This window comes from Bufo gargarizans, chromosome 2 (genome assembly GCF_014858855.1).
Source record: "Bufo gargarizans isolate SCDJY-AF-19 chromosome 2, ASM1485885v1, whole genome shotgun sequence".
Taxonomy (NCBI): Eukaryota; Metazoa; Chordata; class Amphibia; order Anura; family Bufonidae; genus Bufo; species Bufo gargarizans.
The window spans coordinates 170,254,021-170,277,778 of NC_058081.1; the positions used below are offsets into that span (position 1 = coordinate 170,254,021).

Consider the following 23,758-nt stretch of genomic DNA (forward strand, 5'->3'; position numbering starts at 1 on the left):
TTGTCATTTATAATGCAAGCTTCTGGAAGTATCTGTGCAATTCTGTATTTTCTCAGTTCATTAAATGATGCATGACCTTCTAAAGGAAGCAGCTGTCTGTCCTGCGAGTATCACTTTTCCCATGGAATGCAGCCTGGGAGTTGTTAAATGAAAGCTCCGCTCATGGGGTTTCTTGCACATTAATGCTGGATGTATTCATAACTCAAGTGTGTGTAACATTTTAAGATCCATTTCTGGACTGTCCGAAAGCACAGACTATTTCACGTTTTAACATAATGAGGAAGGTTTAGCTGTGTAGTTACCACAGTTTTCTATCCTAAATGCAGTGAATATTTCTGCCGGACACCATATTTGCAAAGTCTTTGTGGTGCAAATACATAATAGGGTAGATGTACTAATCAACATGCAAAAGAGTTCTGGCTTAATTTGTGGCACAAAATTAGCATTCATGCTTTGAGACAGATTTATTAAGTATTTTATATATTTTTTTACTACAAGGGGGTGCTCCATAATGAGAGGTGTGGCCAACGGGAATGGGTGAGACCTAAAGTGTCCCTGCACCTTAAGAGAACTTTTGATATGTCATAACAACATATTTTGATTGGTAGGGGTGCTGAGACAAGTTTTTGATTGGTAGGGGTGCTGAGACAAACTGAGAATAAAGAAGCACTCACACGCAAGCCCTCACTCTTTCCTTCAGGAGACGGACTGGAGACAGGCTATCTATTGAGCCTGTCCTCAGCAGTGAGGAGAGCACTCTATGACTGCTTCTTTCTCCTCTTTCAAGAGATCAGTGGGGGTCTCAGCACACAGACCCCAGTGATCAAAACCTTTAATATGTTGCTAGGACATAAAAAGTTTTTTGAAAGTACAGGTACACCTTAAGTGGCGACAATGTTAAAGTAAGCCAGAACACGAAAGACGACGCAGGAGCTGTTTGATTGTGTAGTGGTAGTGGAAACAGTGGCTGCAGTAGTCCAGTATGTGATTTGAGTGGCATCATTGGGACCTATGGTATGTAACCAGAACTTACTATCAGCAATGGCACGTCTATTGATTGCTATCAGGTGGACCAATGAACAGGTGGTGTACACGTAGACTGGACAGCCTAAAGGTAACATAGTACATAAGGCTGAAAAAAGACATTTGTCTATCCAGTTCGGCCTGTTATCCTGCAAGTTGATCCAGAGGAAGGCAAAAAAAAAACTGTGAGGTAGAAGCCAATTTTCCCCACAAAAAAATTCCTTCCCGACTCCAATCAGGCAATCAGAATAACTCCCTGGATCAACGACCCCTCTCTAGTAGCTATAGCCTGTAATATTATTACGCTCCAGAAATACATCCAGGCCCCTCTTGAATTCCTTTATTGTACTCACCATCACCACCTCCTCAGGCAGAGAGTTCCATAGTCTCACTGCTCTTACAGTAAAGAATCCTCTTCTATGTTTGTGTACAAACCTTCTTTCCTCCAGACGCAGAGGATGTTCCCTCGTCACAGTCCTGGGAATAAATAGATGACGGGAGAGATCTCTGTACAGCCCCCTGATATATTTATACAAAGTAATTAGATCTCCTCTCGGTCGTCTTTTTTTCTAAAGTGAATAACCCTAATTTTGATAATCTTTCAGGGTACTATAATTCCCTCATTCCCATAATTACTTTAGTTGCCCTCCTCTGAACCCTCTCCAGCTCTGCTATGTCTGCCTTGTTCACAGGAGCCCAGAACTGTACACAGTAAGCGAGATTTCTCATCCAGCATCAGTCACTGTGATAATTCTGGCATGATTTAGACTGTCCAGTCTATGCATACTCTAACAGATAGTATTAGTAGATGTGTCTGTGTGTCCTACACAGTACATAGGTTATTACAACAAACTGCTTACTAGTATTATCCAGACAATGAAGCATTCCTGTCCTGTACTGCTGCCCATCCCCCCCAGTTTGTAGAGTTGTAGAAACAATCCCAAATTCATGGTAATAAAGAGGCGTAGATGTGTAATCTATATGCTGGGTGGGCTCTGGTTGTCATGGTGATGTGATTTTGTCATCCTGTGTTGCAGCAAGGCAGGGAGCAGCCAGGTCATTCCATAAATCACTGCTGTCATTTCCAATGGAGATGCATTCCATCTGCTCTATGAATGCCTTAGTCTCATTCACATCCCTGCTTTATTTCTTGTTTACACTCCCCCACCCCCGATTGTTGGGTGTTTTTTTTTTCTCCCCTACTTGTCGATTTTATTCCACTTAGCTGCATGTCTTTTTAGGAGCGTAGCGTTCTGGGCTGGTTAGGAATGATGTGATTGATGAAACCTAAAGATAAGCGCGCCCTTATTTTGGCCTCATAATTATTACTTTCCCTAAAAATTCATATATTTGATCCAAAACGCACTACACCCTCTGCTTGTTTTGCTGTGGAGCACATGTTTTCCGAGGGCCTTTCATGTGTAAAAGATCTGAAGATGAAGCATTTGTTCTTCAGTTTAGGTATTAAAGAGCATACCCAATACTATGTGATTAAACATGTAAGGCCAGATAATACATTTGCAAAGGTTCTTTTATTTTAGGTTTAAGCCTGGATAATTGTGGTCTTAATCTCAGGGTAGCCAAGAAAGAGAATTGTACATGAAAGTATTTACACAAAGTTCCCAAAGCCCTGTGGATTATGCATTAGTTTGGATAATGAACTAGTGTAGATGGAGAGGAAAGAAAATCTGGGTATTTGTGCCATTTCTAATGTGTTTCCCTGAACGGTTGCCAAATAATAACCCTTTAAGATTGCGCCCACGGAGGGTTATATGAAGGGAAGGAACATCTGGTTTATTTCATTGCCTAATGCCAAATCAAAACATTTAGGCTTTAATTTTGAGGAGATCAAACAGGAGCGCTATTTAACTTGGTCGATTATATCCGACGTCTCTGCGATACCTTATGCTGTAAGCATGCTCAAACTCATTCTCCTGTCTGAGTAATTAAGTGGCCAGTGGTTTCTAGCACAAAGAAAACTGGAATGCGGGGAAGTGAACTTTAAAATGCAATTCATGAATTAAGTTTCTCTGTAGCTTTGAGACTCTATATAATTACCATAAGAATGGGCAACTGAAATGTACACTGCAGTGTTTAAGAAATTGGACTAACAGCTCCCGGTCTAGCTCTGTGGGCTTTCCTTTGTGTCGCTATTGTCTCCGTCCTCTTTCATTAAGTTTGGGCATATTGGCACCCCGCTGACTCGGAATGGCCCATGACTGATAGGAGGAGGGCTCTTGTGTGTTGCTGGAAAATAAGGGATGTTACCATTACCAGACTTAGCAGAAGGTGTAAAGATCGTTTATATTGGTCATTTAATTGACATGGGCTGAGCACACAATGGAGTGTCCACATTTATTGTGAAGCCACGAAAAGACTCCCAAGCTCTGACTGATAAGTAACAGCTCTCTGTGTGCCATCCAAAGAGGGTATAGTGGTTCCTATTATACAAGTGACGACTACACTGGTAATCACATAGTACAAATCCATACACAAGCTATGAACCTACTCTTTTATGGCACGTGCGAGTATGCTTTTTTTCCTATTTGGAAAGGAGGCATCTTCTCAGTTAATTGTATCCCAATAGTCCAACTTGACCAAGACCTAAAGTAGTTTTTTTTTAAAGAGTTTCTGGACTGTTGCCAGCAGTTTCTCTAGTGAACGGTCGCTGTTGCTGCACATTTCACATACAGGAATCCTGTCTGTGCTTTTATCTGCCCCTGACTATAGACAAGGAAGAGATTGGTTCAGTGGACCTCACTTCTGCCGTTTTACATAATATGTAAAGGTAAAATATCATTTAATGTCGATTTTTGAAGACAAAAAAATAATATACAAGTTGTTCACATCTTAAATTAGTTATTTGTGTAAATGGTGCAAGGCATACCGTTGTTTTAGAAGTCTGATGTAATACTATTATAACAAGTACCTACCTTCTGGTTTCTCCTAGATTTATTCCCCTGACCACACCAGCAGTAGTTTTCCATCAAATCCTTCAACCCCCGTTGGGTCTCCGTCTCCTCTTCCAGGTAAAGATTCCGCTTATTACTGATAATATATATATATATATATATATATATATATATATATATGTGTGTGTTTTTGTGAATGTTTTTTCAAAGTGCTGGAAAGCAGGATATTATAACATAGTCTGAAAATGGGTGCTTGCAAGCTGTAAAATAGTTGTTGGCTTTGTTGACCTGTATTGTCTGATCATGATTCCATGTATACAAGTGTTTGTGTCCTAAAACCTTTCTATTTAGTGTGGGTTTAGATTGGACTAGTCCCTTTTTAGTTGACCAGCGCTACAAGTCTATGAAAGGTTGGATTAAATTCCAAACACATTTTTAGCATGGGAAACGTCCATTTAGACAAATACAATCAATATACAATAGTTCAGTACAAAGAATGTGAATGTTTTATTTCCTTGATTCTTAAAGGGATGGCCCATTTGGGGCATTTATGACATATCTATAAGAGCTGCCATAAATATGAGAGAGGTGTGGGTTCTACCTCTGAGGCCCACTCCTGTCTCCAGAGTGGGCCCCCTGAAGTGAACGGAGAGCACGGCGGACTCCCCATTTACTGCTATGGGTCTTTTAGGTTATTTCTGAAGTCCCATACTTGTATTCTTTATAAAGTCAAAATTTATGAGTATCTTTTTGTCATATTCTGTATGTTGTTGTTCCTCTCTGCTCCCGGATTATTACATGGGGTATACAATTATCTCTTTAAAGCATTGCAATTCCTGCAGGTTATGCTGCTCATGGTGGGTATTCTTAATAATTCATAACTTTGGAGGCAGTACTGAATCTGATGAGTATGAGTAATGAACTGTGGGTGACTGGCTGCTCCCGCACTCCCACTTCAGCTGTCTAGTAAAATGTGAACAGCTGTTCTTCTCAGACAGGACACAGAAAGCCCCATTGACATTTTTTTCCATTGTATAAGGTAAAAGCCATCATTAACTTCAGGGGATGTAACATGACTCCTTCCTAATACACTAATAGCATTACTTGTATTCAAATGTGAAGATTTATGTTCTAATCAAATTATCCGAAGCAAATAGTTGTAATTAGGTTAAGAGTTCTATTCCATGTCATTTTAAGGCCTGTCAGCTTAGATTCATACTTGTGATCCTAGAATTACTTAAAAACAAAATATGGCTTCAGTGTAAATGCTGTAGGTCACAATGTTCAATTTTAGCAGAATAGGCAGCTAACATTTTGTCTGTCATAAATATATCATAACAATTACCGGTATTTGATTATCTGATGCTAAAAATCATCTTAATTGGGGGTGAATTTGAGGACTTTTATTTTTTATTTATTTTTTTTTATTTATTTTTTGCTGCAAAAATGTGTTGGATAATTTTTACCCTTCAGTTGGTTTTGGTGTCCGTGGTGTTTTCTTAAATCGCAGCGAGCGCCAGTGCCTTCTCAAACAGCTGACTGGTGGTGTCCTCAGTGTTAGACCCCCCCCTCCCCACTGTGCTATGTAAAGAATAGGTCATCAGTAAAAAAAAAAAAAATTCTCGGAAAAGCCATTTAAATCTGTGGATCTTTTCATTTTCTTAAGATTTAAACATAATATTTAATTGTTTCAAGATCAACTCATCAATGATGATCGAGTCACTGTTCCCCTCAATAGAACATGTTAAGGGGAGGGGGGAATTTGTGATGTCCTCATGGAAATGGTTAGTTCACAACAAGATTTTTCCCAGCACCAATGGTCAGTGACTTACCTCCTGACAGTGAAGGGTTACTAATCCACCACATTTTTCTCCATCATGTTGGCCAAAGTTGTCATTGGAAGATTAGGTGTATGCCCCCATCTCTGCTAACCAATTAATGTATTTTTAGTTTATGCTTGGAATGTATCCGTAGTTTTATTTTGCTATTAATGATTTAAGGGGTTTTCGAAGTGTATAGGTCCTCTGTATCTTACTAGTGGGGGGTGAGACACCCGTGACCCCTGGCAATCGTCTGTAATGCTGTGGCCATCTCTAGCTTTTCCTAGGTCGTGTGACGCTGTTTTCATCGGACACGTGGTCTAGGTATAGCTCAGCCCCATTCACTTCATACCAAGCACAGCCGCTATACAGTGTCCGGTCCTGTGCTTGGTGAGCTGAGAGAAGGCTGCAGCGCTACTGTGAGCTGTGTGCCTTCTCAACCACCTGATCGGCGGGGGTTGTTGGTGTTGGAACCCAATGATCAGATACTGATAACCTATCCAGAGGATAGGTCATCACTGAAAACTCCTTCAAACAGAACACAGGAATGTTATCAATGGGAAAGTTAGCAGCTCTTTTCACCCAACCAGAGGCAATTTGTAAAATAAAGCCGCACTGCACATGCTTCCTAGGGGCAACTGTGCCACTTTTTAATCTTTTTAAGCTGTTTTCTAGGCACTTGTTTGTCACTTGATCCCAAGTGATGGATTGAGTAATTTGGAAGATTCACCTGATGTGATGACTTAGAACTTGCAGACTTAGAGAATGGCTGAATGATGGGCAGCAGCAGCTGCTAAAATAAGCCTTGCCAAACTGAGCTTCTGAATCAACATATCCGTGTAATGAGGAACAAGAAGGGGTGTTTTCAGAGGCGACGGCACTTTACAATGCAGGGAACACAGAATTTATGTGCAGACATATGTAATGTGTGTGTGTGTTCAGATTTCCTTGCCAGGCAAACTACAAGGAGACTTCTAGCCATTGTGAGTGCGTGTAAAATTTGTTCTGGTTCTTACAGAAGATATTGCAGATGTCTTGTCTTTGTGCACCATAATCACGCGTCTAATATAGATGATACTCATTTGTGCAAGGAATTGTAATAAACATATCCCTCCATACCCAGACACAGTAGTGATTGAAGAAAAGAACCCATGGGCCTTTACTTTGATGTGCTTTTCTGATTTTCAGTGGTATATCCATAATTTATTAATGTTGTTGCTGCATTATTCATTCGGTGAGGTTATGTGGAAAGTGAATTCTGAGCACATAAATCATTTATGGTGTCTTCCTCGCTGGTAGCAGATAGCGCTGATTTGGGAAACGTCAATGGCCTGTTCACAAGTATATTGGCTTAAATACTTCCTAAGTGGTTTGATTTTTTTTCTTTGAGGCTTTGCTAACAGTTAGTAACAAGAATACATGGCTGGCGAATGAGTTTTAAGAGCAGGTACATTATATACATTAATCCTTACCTGAATTAGGCTTTTTACCTGTAATAGAGAATTGGCTGTGGTGTTCAGTCAACTATTTTTTCCACTTTTAGTAATAAGTTGGACCAGGTGTTTTTTTTGTCCTCTTTTTCATGTTTTCAATAATTTAGATCACATTGTATAACCGCTTTTATGTTTGAGCCTGCAAGTGGCGTAATTTTCAACGTGTGTTGTCAACCCGTAATATCAGTGTCTTCTTTTCAGTTGCAAACCAGTGGTCTAGACAAGGAGGGCAAGCACCTTCTTCTCCCAACTATGAAAATACACTTCACTCCCTGGTAAGAGAAATTGGATTGTTATCATACACACACTATGCTGTTCAAGTTCTTCCATTTTTCATAGCCGTCCATTCAGTGAGGAATTCATCCGTATGATGTTACAGATACATTCTTAGCAAGCAAATGGCCTGGTTCTGGTGAACAATATAAAACGTATAGGGTGTGTCTCTCACCATCTGTTCCCTGGCCGTCAAAGCCTGTATTTGAGAGACAGCTGCTGCTAAATTACTGTTATGGGAGACCAGCATCCTTCCATAAACCCGCAGCTAATTTGCAGCAAGGGGGCATGTTTTTGGTAGAGTGTGAGTTAATAGAATTGAAGGTGTTTTTGTAAAAGTTTAAAGTGAAAGAGAATCTGACCTGTGAAATGCCATCTAAGTGCCCTGCCATCACCTTATGCATTTCAAAATGAATGCTTTATATCGTAACCTATATGCACCCAATACGTTTAGGCACCCCTACACCTACACAATATTTAATACTTCTCCACTTTCACAATAATTTTCTTTCCTTTTCAATGTATTATTATTATTATTATTATTATTTTAAGCATTTGACAGAACAGATTATACGCCACTTTGTATTCACCTCCCAAGATTTTTTTCTCTTTGGTTAGAGAATTTGAACAGGGTAGAAGGTCTGCTTTAATGGGGCCCCAGCAGTCCTTGTCCTTACTATTTGTTTACAGTCCCTCTCACACCCCACAAAGATAATGGCGTCTGTAGAATATTGTATTTCTCTACCGACTTTTGCATTATAACTTGACTAACATTTCAGTCAAATTCTCACTTCACTTTTTTCTTCCTCTACCCTTTAATCAGTCATAACTTTTGCTCTGCTTGTTGTTCTGTCTTCACTTTGCCAGAAAAATCGGGTTGAGCAGCAACTCCACGAGCATTTGCAAGATGCTATGTCCTTCTTAAAAGATGTCTGTGAGGTAGTAGTATTTCTCTTTAGCTGGTGCCTTTTCTTTGTGCATTCCTTTCATAGTTTTCTTTACCTAAACTTTGCATGTTATAGATTTCTTTTCGACTAAACCAGATTTTCCAAGCATTTGTGTAGTGTTTTAGTAACTGCATGCATAGTGTATGTGTAAGCAAAGCATTATATAACCATATGCAAAGATAAAGTTGCAACATGTGTGCAGAACAATATTCTATTGTCATTGATAGAACTAAAATACAGTACACGATCGTATTTTAGGTTTGCATCCGATCTACAGTTTCACATGCAAACCCATTAAAGGGGTAACCCCTATAATAGACCCCCCCCCAAAAAAAAAAAAAAAAAAAGCTTGGGTCCATCAGACTGTGCTTACCTTGCTCCCTGGGACCCACGTCACTTCTGATGCCCGCACAGCTGCCAGTGCATCTCCCCGTTACGCGGATCAAAACATCCAGCAACAGTGGGGTGTAGGGGCGGGTGGCGGGGCAGCAAATAGCAAGCAGGCGTTTCGGGGGTGACGAAGGTCCGCCGAAATGCGTGTCGGGGTTGGTGCCATCCCAGAGGAGACACATAATGGGTAAATAGACCCTTGGTTTTATATGTATTTGATATTCTTATGCAGTATGCACTTGCACTTTATTATTGTTTATGTATGTAATTGAGTCACCATTTGTGTCTCCTATGTGGATGTCTCCTTTTTCTCTGCACTTGTTTTTATATATAAATTGTCAATCATGAATTATGCCAATAAATTATATTTATATTTCATGCTGTATGGTAAGTTTTAATAGGTATATGTATATGCTTTTGCAATAGTCATATGTGGATTGCGTCATACATGGTGTTCATATATCTGGGCAGTTGCTCTATTTTTTTTTTTTTTTTTTTTTTTTTTTTTTTTTGGCGCACACATTTTTTTATTAATTTTAAGTGTATACTGTACCTGGCTTCCAGCTCAAAGCATTTGTGTTCAAGCCCTGCACTCTAGATTTATGAAGAGTACAGCTTTGCCACTTTTGTCAAAATATTGTGACATTTTGCATGTTTACTCCAGTTTTAGTTGGGTGTGAAAAGTGGGCATGGTTGGCCTGTTGAGCTGATTTTAAAGGGGTTAGCCCATCTCGCACATTGGTGGCATATTACTAGGATATGCCATATAGGTGCGGTTCCCACCAGTGTGTGAGATGGACCAGCCCCATTTGCAGTCTTACTCCAGTAATGAGGATAGATACTGTATGGTGTAACATCTCAAGACAGATGTATTAGACTTAAAGATGCACCAAAGTTATCAAACATTGTGCAAAAATGTATTTATTTTGTGCAAATTACTGCAAATTCAAGAAATACTGACTTTAAAAAATTCTCAGGATTAATGTGTTAGATCATAAGAATGTATATAAATGTTACCACGTTTGTACAGTTACATTTACCACATACATTATTTAGTTAGGGAACTGTTTTAGATTCATATGGTGTTTTTGTTCCATTAACCGCACGTGTGCCAAGAGCGTCCTTTTGGTATACTTTGGGGGCATCAGAATGCCTTTATTTTCAGCCGCAATGAAAAGCATTGACATATAAGTATGTTTATTTTCCAAAAAGGAGCAAAGCAGTACTGTTATTTTCCCTTCTATATACATTTAATGATGATCCTGTACTTGGCTGTCATTTTAATGTTTTATAAGAGGATATTTTTCACCTGTATTTTTAATGGCGTTCGGTGTATGAAAAATCACTGTCTTTGTCTACAATAGACTACCCATTGTTCAGTAGATTCTTTCATTTATTGCCTCGGTTTCTTAAGCTGGGCATGACATTGCCGGACAGTTAGGGTGGTAAAGTAGAATGTCAATTGATTTGCATTGTTCTTTTCAGCAGTCTCGAATGGAGGATCGTCTAGATCGGCTTGATGATGCAATACACGTACTGCGGAACCATGCAGTAGGACCTTCCACAAGCATGCCCGCTGACATACACAGTTTACTGGGGGCAGTACACAATGGACCCATTGTAAGCCTGGCTTCAAATTATGGGGCAGCTGGACTTGTACCAAACAGTCGACAGACAGCAATGGTAGGTCCAGCTTTTTGGTATTTTAGAGTAAATGTGGCTGATCATGTAACTTCTGACTTCTGTGGAAGCAGAGAAGAACATGTTAAGTAGTTTCGGATTGCATTAGGTTTATTAAATAGCTTGCATTGTAATCTTTTTAGACACACTCACAAGATTAAGTGGGGACACCTGCTACTAATTTCAAATTTGAGGTGCACTTTTAGGTAGAAATGAAGAATAAAAATGAATAGCTTGCACACTCTGACCTTGTCAGTGGCCCATAAAATCCTGCTTTGCCATGCGCCCAAAAGCAGACACTTTTCTGCAGAGTATATTTTAGCTTATACATGCATTTTTTCCAGATGTGTAATAATTGGCAGAACATTTTTCTCCTTGAAATACTGTGCAGAGAGATTGAATAGGAAAAGCAGTCAAGAGGGACTGAATTTCAAGCGTTCTGGTCTGGAAAAGCTGTTTATTGTAAATTGGAACTAGACTTCAATAGCAGATGCTGGCAGTATGCGGCTTGAATGTGAATGTTGGTTTGTGCAGGCCTAAAATTTTTAACTCTACCCCCTCTCCCCACCCCCCTCACCCAACCCTCACAAAAATGAAAAGGGACAGAGCACAGCTGTAGTGGAAATAACACTGGAGAGGAAACAATTTTTAGATTAATCCCAAAGCAGTGTAAAATAATTCATTCCATCTTTGTTAAAGGCATGGGAACAGTTGGAAATGGAAAAGAGTAAGAAATAAATGAAACTAGATTTCACAATTATTTTTTCTTGCACAGTTTAATTTTCTTGTGTGAAAATAACATGTGTGAGACATGTGTATGCCGAATAACATGCACTGGACCAGATCTATTGGTATCCATCCACGTTCTGTGCACTTAACTTTACATAAAGCCATAACTACTCCTATAGCAAAAAAAAGTTTGTAAAAGAGCATTTTTAATTGGGTATATAATTTTTTTTTTTTTTTTTTTTTTTTTAAGTTAAGCAAAAAAACTCTGTTTTTTCATATAGCATTTTTTTAAGGTAACAAATGTGTAGTTCGATATAGCGAGAGAGCTGTAAATAATGAAAAGTACATCATCAGTGTTTTGATGGCTGCATTTTTTGTTGCTTTAGACAAAAAAAAAACAAACTCCAGTAGTCCTTAAATAATTGCTTTTGGTCCAGCTGCTGTAATTCGGGACATTGGATTTTAATGACTGTGGCACTGCACAATGTACAATATTGTGACTGTATTACAAAGCCTTTGTATTTTGAATTGCAGCGTTGTTGAATTCTAGCTGGGAACAAGGCCTAATACACAAAACAGTTTTTGGAAAATGCTGTCTCAATTTTATATTTTATTTTTATTAAAAAATTTTTTTTTTGCATCACGTATTAAAGGCTTGGTGATAAATCTAGGAAATTGTGAAATTGAGAGAAAACATTCAGTTATTTTTGTCTGTTTTCTTGGCATCAGCTTGTGAATTAAAGATGAATAAGGCAAAGCAAGCTGCATGATAAAAACGAATGTGCTGCTTGTCCAGTCCCCTTTATGGTCATGTCTGTCTGTCCATCTCTACTTACTCACATCTAGAGACTCAAGCCAGGGTAGACGAGCATAAGCAGCACTTCTCCAAGCCACAGGTACCGGAGTCGTTCGCATTAGTCAGAGACTGTTGAGATTTTTTATTTTTTTTATAATTGTTGGAGTAATGTTCTGTATGGAATTGAAGAACAATGTTAAATTACTTCCAACTTCTGAAGAGAGCACTCTGAGCTTTTATTTGGGCATGTGGTTGAAAATGTTAATGGTCGCCATGTTTGTGCATGCTGACACTGGAGTCCTTCTAGTGATTCGCTCTGTGTTTTTTTGGCTTTCATTCCCATGTGGCATTTTATTAAAGGTTATTCCCCTGGGCTAGGTATAGTTATACAATATTAGTAATTCATGACAATTTATGAATTGCATTGTATACCTGGGAGGTCAAGGAGTGCTCCAAGTTGCAGTCATTTTAAAGAGTCCTATAAGAGTTCTTCCACGCCACGTTCCACGTGATGGCACTGATCAGATAAGGGTATTTTGCAGCACTGTACGGTTTACTTATGAAAACAGAGGCTGGTTGGCTGCTCACGGGAATTACAGCAGAACCTGCAAGCAGTTCAAAGGCCAGTTTGTCTGTTTGTTGTAGTCTGGTTTTATTGGGGCGCAAGGCCTCTAATCGCTGAAATGTATACAAGGGCGGCTCGAGCAACAGACTTCTCTAGTCAAACAGGAGACCGTCAGCTGTATGCTAATGAGCTGTACAATTAAAACGCCATCCTATCGGACCGTGCTGAGAAGGCCACTCGGCCCAGACAAAGGACTGTTTGTACACCTGTTGTGTGTGGACATTGCCATCCTAATGGCTTTAACCCTTTGGGTATTGTGAAGCCCTGCAAGTGAGATTGACACTAGAGGCGTTGAAAGAACAGAACAAAGCGAGGGCTTAGTGCAAGTTAAAAAGGACAGCACTGGCTTTGAAAGTTACATTCTTCAGGAAACATGCAAGAAACATTTGCAAGTGGAATCTAGTTACAGATGGGCAGAGAGGAAGTGGCGCTAACTTGATTAAGCTTCAATTGCATGCTCCTTAAGTGAGGTGACGTAATGGCAAGGTTGTTAACCATCTCAAAAAAGGAAAAAAAAACACAGTTCTAAGGAATAGGAACACATAGAAAAGGCCTTTAGATGTTAGTTAGGGACTAGCTAAACACCTGGATTCATTCCTGGTCACGACTGTTAGAACATTTACTTCACTGCTATATAAGAATGCTCCTATGTATTTGTGAAACTACCCATGTAAATGACCAGATATTATCTACAGCAGGGATCAGCAACCTCCAGCACCCCAGCTGTTCTGAAAGTACAAGAACAGCCAAGTAAGTGTGCATGCTGGAAGTTGTAGTTTTGCAGTGCTGAAGTTTGCTGATCCCTGATCTATAGGTCTACTACGATGTCTCAAGAAGTGGAATCGCACAAATCTATAAATGGCTGGTCCTTTCTTTAAACAGAACCTGTTATTATGAAAATGCAGTGCAATCTGTAGGCAGCATGTTATAGAGCAGGAGGAGCTGAGCAGACTGATATATAGTTTTATGGGAAAAGATTCAGTATAACTTGTAAATTATCCATTTATATCTCTGCTCAAGGTGCTGTAAACATTCAGAAAAGTCTTCCAAAGCACTTCTTAGGATGATACCACTGCACTACTTTACACTGCTTGTTGTATTTTTTAACTTTGGATTAAAATGTGGTGGTTTGGTCCTAAGAAGTGCTTTGGAAGGCTTTTCTGACCTCCTGCTCTATAACATGCTGCCTACAGATCGCATTGCATTTCGTGCTGACAGGTTTACAATAAGGGTTTGCCATTTGGGGATAATATGCAGATGTGTGCTACTCATGGAAACAGGAAGCAGACACCTAGAAAAATTACCACCTAAAAGGAAAACTGTGTTGCTTGTGTTCGGTGGAGGTCCCAGCAGTAGGGCTTCCAATGGTCTTATAGTCATCCCCTATCCTGTGGATAAGGGATAAGTCGTCATATCTGGAATTCCCCTTTAAGTCCTCATGCACACGACCGTTCTTTTGGTCTGCATCTGAGCCACAGTTTTTGAGGCTTGGATGTGGACCCATTCACCTCAGTAGGGCCGCAAAAGATGAGGACAGGACTCAGTGTGCTGTTTGCATCCGTTCTGTGGTCCGCGGACAAGAATAGGCAGTTATATCAATGGCTGGCTGTGCCGTTCCACAAATTGCGGAACGGACGCCATCTGTGTTTTTCGGATACGCAATTTGCAGACCGCAAAACACACAACAGTCGTGTGCATGAGGCCGAAGTCAGAGACTATAACCGTCAAGTAAATGATTTTCTGTTTCTTACCCTGTAGCCAATAAATCTGTGTAAAATTCTTAAAAATATATATATGTGTATGTTATACACACTGTTTATTGCGTAGAGGTCCGATTACACTAATGAATTGCAGCTCTCTAAATTGGCATGGGGGGAGTGCAGGAATACAAATAGTTTGTGCACTGATGTGAATACACGTTGATTTTGTAATGCAGTTAGTGTCGATCAGCTTGAATGTGAAGCATCTGAATGTTAAGCACTGACTTCTGCATTGTGAGTGCTGAAAAGCACAGCTGCAGGGTTTGTGTACATTAGTGTGCCGAAATCATTTCATTACAAATGTTATTTTTCTCCTCAAATAATACATATTTATTTTTGCAGGCACTGTGTGACATAGTATCATAATTAGAACTGTTGAAAAAGGACCTAAGTCCATCCATCAAATTCATCCAAGGGATGGGAATTTGAGTAAAGTAGAGTGAGAACCAGCCTTCCATACACTTTTTAAGCAATCATTTAAGGCTGGTTTCACACTAGTGGATTTAGAACCAGCCTGCTAGAAGCTACCGCCTTATACGGGCCATTTATATATTTGTATAGGTGAATCGTGCATTTACACCAACAGATTATCTGACCAATTTCTGTCCAATCAGACCAATAGTTGGTGTGTTTAGCAAAAGATCGTTGTGTATAAATGATTGGTCAGATAATCTGTTGGTGTAACTGCAAAGATGCTTCTTCTCAAAGTTAAATACATAGAATTATTTTAAACTTTCCTCCATGCCACTTATCACTTTAGTTGCTCTTTGTAGTTTTTCCAGCTCCAGGGCATCATTCCTTTGAACTGTAGTCCAGAAATGAACTGTATAATACAGATGAGGCCGCACCAATGCTTTGTCATGTAGTTACCACTGAATAATTACAAATGTGTATTCTTTGCTTTAGCTGGGAAGTCAGAGAGAAGAGTCTGTAAGTCTGTGCAATGACCATTCAGCTCTGTCCAGCACAGTCTCCGCTTCAAGCACAGAACTAAACCACAAAGCCCAAGACAATTACAGAGGTAACCTACACACAGTATCATTCCCTTGTATGTAAGCATCGTTTGTTGGGCAAAATGGCAATTTTAGATGAACTCTGAAAGGTTACAGTGGTAATGCATTTGATCACGCAGCTGGGTGCTCCTTTAACATAGATGTTTCTTTGCTGACCTAAAATCTCATATGATGACACATGCAAATGATTCACCCTAAACAAATGTGTCATAACAATAAAAAAATCATTTATATGAAATGCATGGGAGCCTTTGGGTTGGATTTTTTATCTGTTATGAAAGGGTAGCGAGTAATTATGGAAGAATACTGTTTCTGCAAATCCTCATTGTTAACCTGCGTTATCTTACAGGTCTGGTGTCCTGTTGCATCTTATGTTTAAAGCCTATGACTAAGAAGCATAATGTAATGGTGCAGCAGACGCACAACCCCACAAAACCCTGCAAAATATGAATATATTAAACTTTGGGGGTTTTAATTGTTTTTCAGCTTAGGCCCAGTTCACACTTCAGTTATTTCCATCAGTTGTTGCAAAACCAGTAGTGAAGCCTACTGGGAGATAAGGTATAATGTGTTTTTGACCCGCATCTGGTTTTGGCTCACAGTAACTGATGGAAATCACTGACCAAACAACTGAAGTGTGAGCTCCTAGTACAGCAGCCTACAGGCTTTGAATGAGCCATAATAATGCCTCTGTATGTGTATTATTTTTAACCAATTTTGTTGGCTTATCATGAATACATATTCAGTGAAAGCTTTATTGCAGGCTTTGCTGTGTTTTTTGTTAAAAAAATAGATCTCCCTTTCATAATTTGAATTTATTCATATGGCATTACTTGTTCTGTGGCAGCATTGTCTGGTGGATTGACAAACCAACCTGTTATGCCACCCCTAATAGAAGTGAAGTCTGAGCGTAAAGAAAAGGATGAAAACCTACATGACCCGGGCTCCTCAGATGACATGAGATCAGATGATGAATCTTCTCAAAGTGGCTTAAAATCGTCAAGAGGTAGAACAAGGTAATTCAAAGGAAATCTTGGTTAGGGGTATTACTATTTGTTAAGTAGGAGGTAGAAGAACTAAGGCCCTTTTTACAAGGACCAATGATCGGGTGAACAAATGTTTCTACAAACTCACTGCTGATTATCGCTTATAATTATGCCCAGCCACTAGCCGACAAACATTTGTTTGGATGCTGATGTAGAGTGGCCAGACGTCCGGCTTTAAGGGTCCATTCACACGTCCGTTGTTTCTTTCCTGATCTGTTCAGTTTTTTGCGCAACAGATCTGGACCAGATCTGTACCCATTCATTTTCAATGCGTCCTGAAAAAAAATCAGACATTGTGCTGTCCGATTTTTTTCAGGACCCATTGAAAATGAATGGGTCCAGATCTGTTCCGCAAAAAACGGAACAGATCAGGAAAGAAACAACGGACGTGTGAATGGACCCTAAGGCTCCCTGTCCTCCGTCCGGCGCAGGGCCTGGACGGACGCAGGGATGTCCTCCTTTTCAGTAGCTCGTGCTCAGACAGCAGCATTGCGTTATCTGAGCGTGAGCTGCAGCAACTGACTGAGCTTCTTTCACCTCCAGTCAGTCACTAGACCCACAGACATGGCTCCCTGTGTCTGACTGACGGGGAGAGAAGAACCCCGGCTGCCTACAGCTCACCTTCACGTCAGAAAGTTCATACCTCTCCTCCCCCTGTTTTTTTTACCGGTTAGCGTTAAGGGTGTGGCTTCACGGAACCGTGGGCATGGTTTATCCGTTTGGGGGCACGTGGCCTGTGAGGTCTGGCTTTCTGGGGTGAAACCAGTGGCCACCCTAGGCAGATGGCAACTTGTATGCGGGCATGAAAATCAGTTGCCGGCAGTGGTAGCCAGCCTCATATAAAGACGGATGTGTCGGCGAGAGTAATGAAGCTTTGTGCCCAAATGATGGTGCTTGTTCCATGTCATTGGACTAGATCACCTGCAATCGGTACGGCAGGAAATCTGCCCCTATGAAAGGATCTATAGGCTAAACCTTATTTTAACCTTTGCAGCCCAGGCTATTTCTGTGTAATGGTGCTTTCTAGGCAGGGAAAGATATTTTGTAAAATGGAAGATGAAGAGGAATTCAATAAATCCCCATGTGGACTTGCAAACAACTATAGATGTGCTTAGGTTGTGAAGAGGAATGCCTTCACAAGCTGCTGGTGCTCCCAGTAGGGTTATTAAGAAGACTGCTTGACTACAAGGAAACATAATTAATACATTGTAAATTCTATTAAAATTTTAAATTTGCTTTCTCTGAAGTCACCATCTGGACTAGTGTAATGTTGCTTTGTGAACATTATTATTATGTACTCAGCTGAACGATAGAGAATGAAACTCTAGTCATTGATTTCTGATTAAAGTCATGTTTTTTAGCTGTTCTTACCAAAATGAGAGGTTCTAGAGTAATCAGCCAATGCAGGCATCTATATGTACTTGGCTGTTTGCTGGTCTACATTGCTGCTATCCATCAATTACAAAATCACTTCTCTTTCACTTTTGCTCACCACAGCAGTATTAATGAAGATGAAGACCTAAATCCTGAGCAAAAGCTGGAAAGAGAAAGGGAAAGAAGGATGGCAAACAATGCAAGGGAACGATTGCGTGTCCGAGACATCAATGAAGCCTTTAAAGAACTTGGACGCATGTGTCAGTTACATCTAAAGAGTGAAAAACCACAGACAAAACTGCTGATTCTTCATCAGGCTGTAGCAGTTATCTTGAATCTGGAGCAGCAAGTCAGAGGTTAGTTGGTGACCGTATTTGTGACTATATATAATTACTATAAAGGATACACAAGCAATTTATACATTTTCTTTGTAAACTTATCTTTGCAACGTAATGACAATAAACAATATTTTTGCTTTTATTACAGAGAGAAATCTAAACCCCAAAGCAGCCTGCCTTAAGAGAAGGGAAGAAGAGAAAGTTTCTGCCGTATCGGCAGAACCACCAACTGCACATCCGGGTGCTCATCCTGGTCTTACAGATGCTACCAACCCTATGGGTCATATGTAAACATCAGCCAGGTGAGCCCAACTTATAAACCAGTTAGCAAGAAAACTACATTCACCATGAATTAGCACTTGGATGTTGAATGATTGTACAAACCCCGTGCTTCTTGAACACAATAAGAAAATTATCTTTTCATTTTGTTCATGAAAACAAATGTCTGCTTTCTTGTGTATGGTATTGCAGCTCAACACAATTTACTTCTGAGTTGCTGTTTAATGGCAGCGATGGGTTCCCAAATAGCCGCCACCACATAGCCGAGCCAGCAGTTGTTGCAGTTTGCAAATTAACTGTGCATTAACGGACTGTGAATTGCTATTACCGATGTGGGGCTTTTGGCTGTGCAGCCAATAGTAATTACATCTAGTTGAGAGGACAGTAGTTTAAAGTCAATACGATGACATATGTCAGACACTGTCCATACAGATGATCCCTTGGGCTACTTTCTCACTGGTGTTTTGGCTTTCCGTTTGCAAGATCCGTTCAGGGCTCTCACAAGCGGTCCAAAACGGATCAGTTTTGCCCTACTGCATTCTGAATGGAAAAGGATTGGCTCAGAATGCATCAGTTTGCCTCCGTTCTCCCTCCATTCTGCTTTGGTGTCCGTCTCTGACGAAACTGAGCCAAACAGATCCGTCCTGGCACACAATGTAAGTCAATAGGGATGGATCCGTTTTCACTGACACAATCTGGCGCAATAGAAAACTGATTCGTCCTCCATTGACTTTCAGTGGTGTTCAAGACAGATCCGTTTTGGCTATGTTAAAGATAATTCAAACGGATCCGTTCTGAACGGATGCATGCGGTTGTATTATCTGATCGGATCAGTCTGTGCAGATCCATGACGGATCCGCACCAAATGCGAGTGTGAAAGTAGCCTTAGGCCTCATGCACACGGCCGTTGTTTGGGTCCGCATCCGAGCCGCCGTTTTTGGCGGCTCAGATGCGAACCCATTCATTTCAATGGAGCCGCAAAAGATGCCAACAGCACTCCGTGTGCTGTCCGCATCCGTGGCTCCGTCCGCGGCACTACAAAAAAAATATAACCTGTCCTATTCTTGTCTGCGATTTGCTGACAAGAATAGGCATTTATATTTCCGGTGCCCGTTCCGCAAATTGCGGAAGGCAACACGGGTGCCTTCCGTTTTTTGTGGATCGCAAAAAACAGCATGGCCGTGTCCATGAGGCCTTAGTTGTGTTATATTTGTTTTCTGATTCCCTGTTGCATTAAGAGTAAAAAAAATAGTATAAAGTGTGTATGCTGGACATGTAGATTAACTATCCTACCAAGTAGTTCACTGTAGTGTTGTGTATGTCTTGGGGAAGGTTCACATCACTTTTTTTTTGCCATCAGTTTAACGTATACATTGGAAAAGATGAAAAAAGGGTAGCACACCACGCTTTTTTATCCTGCAGAGTCCGGTAAAAAAAATATATTTTTTTATACAATAAAACTCTGCAGTGAATGGATACCACTGTATGACATCTATCTGAGACATCCGTTTAAGGGTCCATTCACACGTCCATTTCATTCTGCATTTTGCAGAACGGATTTGCGAACCTATTTATTTCTATGGAGCAGCATGATGTGCTGCCTGGATCCGGAATTGCAGCTCCGCAATTGCGATCCCCCGCAAAAATAGAGCATCTCCTATTCTATTCTTGTCCGCAATTGCGGACAAGAATCTGTATTTTAAGGGTCCATTCACACGTCCGAAAAATGGATCCGCATCTGTTCCGCAATTTTGCGGAACGGGTGCAGACCCATTCATTTTCAATGGGGCTGGAATGTGCTGTCCGCATCCACATTTGCGGATCCGCACTTCTGCATCCGTGCTTCCGTTTCCGCAAAAAAATAGAACATGTCCTATTCTTGTCCGCAATTGCGGACAAGAACAGGCATATTCTATTAGTGCCGGCAATGTGCGGTCCGCAAAATGCGGAACGCACATTGCCGCTTTCCGTGTTTTGCGGATCCGTGGCTCCGTGTATCCGCAAAACACATTGCGGACGTGTGAATGGAGCCTAAGTGCCGGCGATGTGCGGTCCGCAAAATCACTGATGTCCGTGTTTTGAGGATCCGTGGATCTGCAAAACACACACGGACATGTGAATGGACCCTAACTTGTATGTTTTTTGTATACGTTAAACGGATGACAAAAACCTGATGTGAACCCAGCCTTATACATGTATGTTTAATGCAAGAGAAATCCTCAACTGCAAATGTGTGCGCTAAACCTCCTTTGTCTGTTTCAGGACTCACACTATGAATAGGATATAGAAGGTGACCTTTTCATCACAAGGACACAGACAACTAACATTGACGACACAGAACTGACAGGATGAAGAGGGGGGACTTGAATCAAGATGCCCAAAATGCAATATGATGATGAAAGCAAATGTGGAACACCTGCATCAGAAGTTGAAATCTGCTTGAATTTCAGCCCATTTCTGAACATATCTTATTGTTTCAGTGTGTCGTTCCTGCACAATCAGACTGTCCTCCTATCTCCACACCTCGTGGAAGCTGCCTTGTGCCTAAACTGAATTGACAAATGCATTGTATCTACAAATTTTATTTATTGTTAAGGAACTGTTGTAAAGGTCTACGTTTAAAAAAAAAAAAAAAAGGGAAAAGTTGGGCTGAAAGTGATAAAGATTTCAGTTGATGCCAGCATTTGTTAGAACTGTTCTCTTGCGGAGAATCCAAACAGTGGCAACCTGTGACCCTTTAGCATTCCCAGCATACCTATTAGTGTCTTAAAGAAGGAAGGGAAATGACTTTTTATGTCATTTCTGTTTCTTTTGCCATTTACATAGTGTTTTCCAACTTATGGAAGATATTCCGTGGCATAGCTTTGTTTTATTTTTCATTACCTTTTTTTTTTTTTTTATGTTCACTTTGGTCTCTGGTAATCTGAACATTTATGGTCATAGGTATCTTCCCATGTTAAGCTCCATGCTTTGAATCATGAGTTCATGAAGTGAAGATTGGAGACTAGAGCAATGTCTTGATAAGGCTACTGGAATGAAAATTGTTATGCTGATGAAGGAAAGTCGACGATCTCTAAGCTTCATAGGACAGCAAACTGTATTGGGGGCAAGAGTCCTATACTAGAACAGCTATCTTTCCAATGCAGTTATCTGTAGGACAGTAAGCACAAAGCAAAAATACAAAGACTTGTCAGGCAGTAATTATGGTAACTTTACCTTTTATCAGTGCATGAACAAATCTTATTATATTATTGATCTTTAAAGCGACGGTCACCATCTTAAAAAAAAAAAAAGCACAGTGTAACATATTGACCAGTCATTAATTCTGTTCTACAAGAACCCTGTCAACTTAGAGATTCCTGTGAACTTCCACCCAGTCAGTCTTCCACTATGAGCGAGGAGAAAAGAAATTGACATTCAGCTGGGTTCTGGTTCGAACAAAGGTTTCCCCAGATATGACTGATTCTGCACAGAACAAAATATATATGTATATTTTCTCTTTTTGATGGAAGAATTACATTTTAATGGTCCCTTATGAAGTGAAGGAGTTAGTGGATCTTACCTTTTGCTGATATTTGCATCCAATCATGGGACTAGATCTGTGGCCTTGTTCTTTATTTCAGTATTTATCAACAGACATTGTTGCTTTTGACATGTGAGAGTTATCACGTGCCACTGCCTGGCCTCTTTATTTTCTTCTATGTTTTTCTTTGTTCCTTTTTTTGTGGCTATATTAGACTTTGCAGTTCGCCCAGAAACTTTCCTTCATAAAATAGAAAGAAAAAACATTTGGCTTATTTTTCACTGTAGTTAGTCTTTTATACAATAATCTTGTAAGAAAATTTCTTGAATTCTAAATATTACTCTTTCTAGATTTTTGAAATTGAAAAAAAGTTTTCAGTAAAAAGTTTCTTACTTTATTTTACTATATTAGGTAGTAAAAATGTAGGGTTATTTACCATAACCTGTTCATTAATATCAGAAATTTACAATAGCATTTTAAGAGCATAGTAGGGTCCTAGCATACCGTGTAGTACCTATGGAGTATTGTAAGAGCTACTTGTCCAAGATGAATTGCTGATCATCTTGTTCTACAGTTTTCTTTGTTGGTCTATTGCAAATTTGTACCCTGTGTCAAACTCAACGTATTGTTGATAAACCTTTCAACCAGCAGCAAAAGTTCAAAATTGTTCTGTCAGTGTAACAGAAACACAATATGTATATAACATTTATGTAGCAATAAATGTGCCATCTTTTTTAAAAAAAAAAAGTAAACCAGTTTTCTTTGTTTAATACAATGAATGGTTTTGACAACATCATTTCCACTGATACCTTTTCAGTCACATTTTTTAGAGTAATGCAGAAAGCTTGCACATACACATACACATTAGAATAATGACAGCAGAGTAGGGATGAGCGAACCCGAACTTTACAGGTTCGGGTGGTGAGAGAATTCCGTTATGGATTCCGTTATAATGGGATATAGCGGAATTTGTAGACTGAATGCAAAACAGTAGCCTTTAAGAGGCATTCCGTTTTGTTCCGTCATAATAGAAGTCTATGGCCAAGCATAACTGATCTGTCTGATTTCGCTCATCCTTACAAAAATATTGTGTAGGTGCTGCCCTCAATTCAGATGTGGAAACAGTCTTCAGCCATAATGATCAATCCTTTGTTCTGCCGGTCGATAAGCTGTTGCTGTAGGTTTCAGCCACTCTCATGTGTTATGGCTAGCATAAAGGGACGCTTTCATCACAAAGGCGTATTTTTTAAGTCAGTGTTCATAGAAATCTTTTCATTTAGAAATTTGGCTGTATGCCATTGAAAATAGAGTACAAAATTTGGTCATATTTTATATATATATATATATATATATATATATATATATCCCTTTGTCAGTTTACTGCTGCTGTAAGGGAGGATATAATCCAAAAGGAATCTTCGCTATAATAAAGATCGAGTAACAGTAGGACAGCTCTATTCTTCTGATAGGCCTACATAAAGTGGCCCACAGAAGGGCATTGTGCTTCATTGTTATGCTCTAATTGAGTCACTCATCCCCTTCCTTCTCTGGTTAGCGTGAAATGTCTGTGTATGAAAGTCAAGCGAGGAAGTTAGAGCAGGGCCAGAAGTAGTATATATTGAGTGACTAAAAAAAATATATAATTGTATCAGTTTTTTTTCTCAAAGCAAAAAAATTCATTTTTTTTATATGGTATTGTCCCTTTAAACTAGCCATAAACACAAGACTATAGGGGGT

The 23,758-nt window shown here is 39.9% G+C and overlaps 1 protein-coding gene across 9 annotated transcripts in view; it reads left to right on the forward strand.

Annotated features, from left to right (window-relative positions):
• The window catches only part of TCF12 (transcription factor 12), a 160,647-nt gene extending 137,879 nt beyond the window's left edge, over positions 1–22,768 (forward strand). For 4 of the 9 annotated variants that reach the window (XM_044279686.1, XM_044279691.1, XM_044279693.1 and 1 more), the window contains 9 exons: positions 3,974–4,052; positions 7,450–7,523; positions 8,389–8,460; positions 10,344–10,541; positions 15,355–15,469; positions 16,309–16,477; positions 18,005–18,237; positions 18,368–18,521; positions 20,761–22,768. In XM_044279686.1, the coding sequence (XP_044135621.1) occupies positions 3,974–4,052; positions 7,450–7,523; positions 8,389–8,460; positions 10,344–10,541; positions 15,355–15,469; positions 16,309–16,477; positions 18,005–18,237; positions 18,368–18,510 (1,083 nt within the window). In that variant the 3' untranslated portion in view covers positions 18,511–18,521; positions 20,761–22,768. The remainder of the gene's footprint in view (positions 1–3,973; positions 4,053–7,449; positions 7,524–8,388; positions 8,461–10,343; positions 10,542–15,354; positions 15,470–16,308; positions 16,478–18,004; positions 18,238–18,367; positions 18,522–20,760) is intronic. The other 5 variants (XM_044279690.1, XM_044279695.1, XM_044279687.1 and 2 more) reach the window with 4 other exon arrangements.
• Positions 22,769–23,758: the final 990 nt, after the last annotated feature.